At 44.3% G+C, this 4,422-nt stretch overlaps 1 protein-coding gene across 1 annotated transcript; it reads right to left on the reverse strand.

The window, feature by feature from the left end:
* Window positions 1-350: 350 nt before the first annotated feature.
* On the reverse strand, window positions 351-980 carry LOC138957232 (octapeptide-repeat protein T2-like; the record flags this gene model as incomplete). The annotated part of the gene is made up of 1 exon (XM_070328381.1): window positions 351-980. A coding segment is annotated over one exon (630 nt), but the record flags the coding sequence as incomplete, so codon positions are not given.
* Window positions 981-4,422: the final 3,442 nt, after the last annotated feature.

Consider the following 4,422-nt stretch of genomic DNA (forward strand, 5'->3'; position numbering starts at 1 on the left):
GTGTGTGTGGAATTTTTGGAATTGGGTGACCCTGTATGTGACGGTTCTTTGTGTGTGTGTGTTTGTGTGTGTGTGTGTGTGTGTGTGTGTGTGTGTGTGTGTGTGTATGTCTGTCTGTCTGTCTGTCTGTCTCTCTGCTTTTATAGATCTATATGCGTTGTTGCGTTCTGTCTCTCGTCTCTCTCTCACTCTCTCTCTCTGAGTCTCTTTCTCTCTCTTTCTCTCTCTCTCTCTCTCTCTCTCTTTCTCTCTCTCTCTCTCTCTCTCTCTTCTTGTCACTCTCTCTTTTTCTCTTTCTCTGTCTCTTTCTCTCTGTCTCTTTCTCTTTCTCTGTCTGCCTGTCTGTCTTACTAGATATCTCTGGCTTTGGCTCTCCGTCTGTGTCTCTCCGTCTGTGTCTCTCCGTCTGTGTCTCTCCGTCTGTGTCTCTCCGTCTGTGTCTCTCCGTCTGTGTCTCTCTGTCTGTGTCTCTCTGTGTCTCTCCGTCTGTGTCTCTCCGTCTGTGGCTCTCCGTCTGTGTCTCTCCGTCTGTGTCTCTCCGTCTGTGTCTCTCCGTCTGTGGCTCTGCGTCTGTGTCTCTCCGTCTGTGTCTCTCCGTCTGTGTCTCTCCGTCTGTGTCTGTCCGTCTGTGTCTCTCCGTCTGTGTCTCTCCGTCTGTGTCTCTGTGGCTCTCCGTCTGTGTCTCTCCGTCTGTGGCTCTCCGTCTGTGTCTCTCCGTCTGTGTCTCTCCGTCTGTGTCTCTCCGTCTGTGTCTCTCCGTCTGTGTCTCTCCGTCTGTGGCTCTCCGTCTGTGTCTCTCCGTCTGTGTCTCTCCGTCTGTGTCTCTCCGTCTGTGGCTCTCCGTCTGTGTCTCTCCGTCTGTGTCTCTCCGTCTGTGTCTCTCCGTCTGTGTCTCTCCGTCTGTGGCTCTCCGTCTGTTTCTCTCCGTCTGTGTCTCTCCGTCTGTGTCTCTCCGTCTCCCTCCCTCTATCTCTCAGCCTCTATCCATGTCTCTGTCTCTCTATCTATCTCTTTATTTCTCTTTCGTTCTCTTTCTCTCTCTGTGTCTCTCTTTGTCTCTCTCTGTCTCTCCCTCTTTTCCTTTCTTTTAATCTACATTTTCCAGTCATCGATGCAGAATTTGTTTGTAATTGATGCAGATTATCTTCACCTTTCGGGAACAGATTCCAATAACCAGCGTTTATAAGACAATGAAGCTTTGATTGGAATTCATTTGCATAAAGATGAGTCTGTAATTGTTAAATATGAGCCTTTATGGCGCTGAGCTGGGTATGACCTTGTTCAGCAGTTATTCCTGGGTAGTAAAGTTGCAATTATTGGAATTCTAAGGGGGTATGGTAATTACTTCGTAGACACTGATGATGAATTGAAATACTCAACCTGTAGCTACTATTTACTTTGCTATTTCGTTTTATTTCAATTTATAAGTGCAAGGCTTATTGCAGAAAAAAGGGATGTTCTGTGACTCTCTTTTTGTCTATCTGTCTGTCTGTCTGTCTGTCTGTCTGTCTGTCTGTCCGTCTATCTGATGATCTGTCTGTCTGTGCAAATTATGGTTCGTATGTACGTCTGTCTCTCTGTCCGTTTCTCCTGTCTGGATGGCTGATTGTCTGTCGCTCGGTCAGTCGGCTGGTTTGCCTGTAGGTCGGTCTTGTCTGGTTGGCTGGCTGTGCCAGTCTGAGCGTGTGTATGTCAGTCTGTCTCTCAATACGTATTTCTTGTCTTGATGGCAATCTACCTGCCTCTGTATGTGTCAGTGTATATGAATATCCGTTCGTCTGTCTGTCTACCTGCCTCTGTGTGTTTCAGTGTATATGAATATCCGTTCGTCTGTCTGTCTTCTTGTCTGATCGGTGTGTTTCAGTGTAAATGAATATCCGTTCGTCTGTCTGTCTACCTGCCTCTGTGTGTTTCAGTGTATATGAATATCCGTTCGTCTGTCTGTCTACATTCCTTTGTGTGTTTCAGTGTATACGAATATCCGTTCGTCTGTCTGTCTACCTGCCTCTGTATGTGTCAGTGTATATGAATATCCGTTCGTCTGTCTGTCTACCTGCCTCTGTATGTGTCAGTGTTTATGAATATCCGTTCGTCTGTCTGTCTACCTGCCTCTGTATGTGTCAGTGTAAATGAATATCCGTTCGTCTGTCTGTCTACCTGCCTCTGTATGTGTCAGTGTATATGAATATCCGTTCGTCTGTCTGTCTTCTTGCCTCGCCGGTGTGTTTCAGTGTATTTGAATATCCGTTCGTCTGTCTGTCTACCTGCCTCTGTGTGTGTCAGTGTAGATGAATATCCGTTCGTCTGTCTGTCTACCTGCCTCTGTGTGTGTCAGTGTATATGAATATCCATTCGTCTGTCTGTCTACCTGCCTCTGTGTGTGTCAGTGTAGATGAATATCCGTTCGTCTGTCTGTCTTCTTGCCTCGGTGTGTTTCAGTGTATACGAATATCCGTTCGTCTGTCTGTCTACCTGCCTCTGTATGTGTCAGTGTAAATGAATATCCGTTCGTCTGTCTGTCTACCTGCCTCTGTGTGTTTCAGTGTAAATGAATATCCGTTCGTCTGTCTGTCTACCTGCCTCTGTGTGTGTCAGTGTAAATGAATATCCGTTCGTCTGTCTGTCTACCTGCCTCTGTGTGTGTCAGTGTATATGAATATCCGTTCGTCTGTCTGTCTACCTGCTTCTGTGTGTTTCAGTGTATCAATCAATCAATCAATCAATGAGGCTTATATCGCGCATATTCCGTGGGTACAGTTCTAGGCGCTCTGCAGTGATGCCGTGTGAGATGAAATTTTATACGGCCAGTAGATTGCAGCCATGTCGGCGCATATTTACCTTTCACGGCCTTATTCCAAGTCACACGGGTATGGTAGACAATTATTAACTGTGCCTAAGCAATTTTGCCAGGAAAGACCTTTTTGTCAATCGTGGGATTTTTAACGTGCACACCCAATGTAGTATACACAGGGGGTGGTTCGGACACCGAAGAGAGTCTGCACACAAAGTTGACTCTGTGAAATAAATTTCCGCCGAACCTGGGATCGAACTCGCGCTGACAGCGGCCAACTGAATACAAATCCAGCGCTCTACCAACTGAGCTATATCCCCGCCCCATATGTATATGAATATCCGTTCGTCTGTCTGTCTACCTGCCTCTGTATGTGTCAGTGTATATGAATATCCGTTCGTCTGTCTGTCTACATTCCTTTGTGTGTTTCAGTGTATACGAATATCCGTTCGTCTGTCTGTCTACTTGCCTCTGTGTGTTTCAGCTGTCGGCATGCCTTTTCGTCTGTCCGTCTGCCTGTGTAACTGTCTATATTTATTGAATCTGAAAGTCCATCTGTCTGTCTGTCTGTCTGTCTGTCAGTCTGTCTGTCCGTGTGTCCGCCTGTCTCATTGCTACTGGTGTTTGAAAATCAGCCTGTATTTAGCTACATATTATTTTCTTTTTTACAAATTTCGAATTCAATACAGGAAACCATATTTCATGACGTTCATTAGACTTTTTTGTATCGTTGATTGGTGAGCTCGATAGCTTGTCATCCGGTCGCTTACGTGGTTTGTCTGGTCTATTTATGTGCTTGCCTCTTTCTCGGACACTGACAGAAAGAGAATGGATTGTTGTTGAATTAAAAAGTAATTTAATGGAAAAAAAAGAGAAAAAAAAGAGAATGGATAGGAGCGGAGGGGTGGGTGACGGGTGGGTGAGGGGTGGGTGAGGGGGGTACTGAACATTACCAGCTATTGTGTTTTCAGCGTAGCAATATAGTGGGGCTCCTATGTTGCAAAATCATTCAAATCATGCAACAAACACCAAATTAAGCAAATATGAAGAGTTTTATGTGCTTAACAAAACCTGATACAGAGCCATCGCGAAAAATAAAAAATGGGTAGTTTTTAAACAATTTTTCAAAATGGCCGCCAGTGTAAACGGTTGGGTATGTTAGGCATATTTCACTTCATGTAATTAACAGCAAATTTGGCGTAAATGGACATTTGCTTTTGCTTAACAAAACCTGATACAGAGCCACCGTGAAAAAATTAAGAAATCAGTAGTTTTTTTACAATTTTCAAAATGGCCGCCAATAAAAGGGTATTTAGGCATTTTTGATGCTACAAGACATTCTCTTGCAATAGAAACTAACACAAACACATTTTTAAACAAAACAATACATGTATTGTTGGTGCAGAGAATGATTGGACGGTGTGGGTGGCAGGGTTGAAGAATTTGTGGATTACCTAAACTGTGCAAAAATAAATATATTGCACCAATTTTCATACCAAAACGAAAACATTCATTCCTGTGCTGTTATATTCAATGTATGCTATTGAGGGCACTCAAGTTGGCTAACTGGAACACTTTTAAGATAAAAGGTGGCCTTTACATGGGTTATTTGACCGCCGCCCAAATAAGGG

The sequence above is a fragment of the Littorina saxatilis genome, unplaced genomic scaffold (genome assembly GCF_037325665.1).
Source record: "Littorina saxatilis isolate snail1 unplaced genomic scaffold, US_GU_Lsax_2.0 scaffold_2615, whole genome shotgun sequence".
NCBI classification, from domain to species: Eukaryota; Metazoa; Mollusca; class Gastropoda; order Littorinimorpha; family Littorinidae; genus Littorina; species Littorina saxatilis.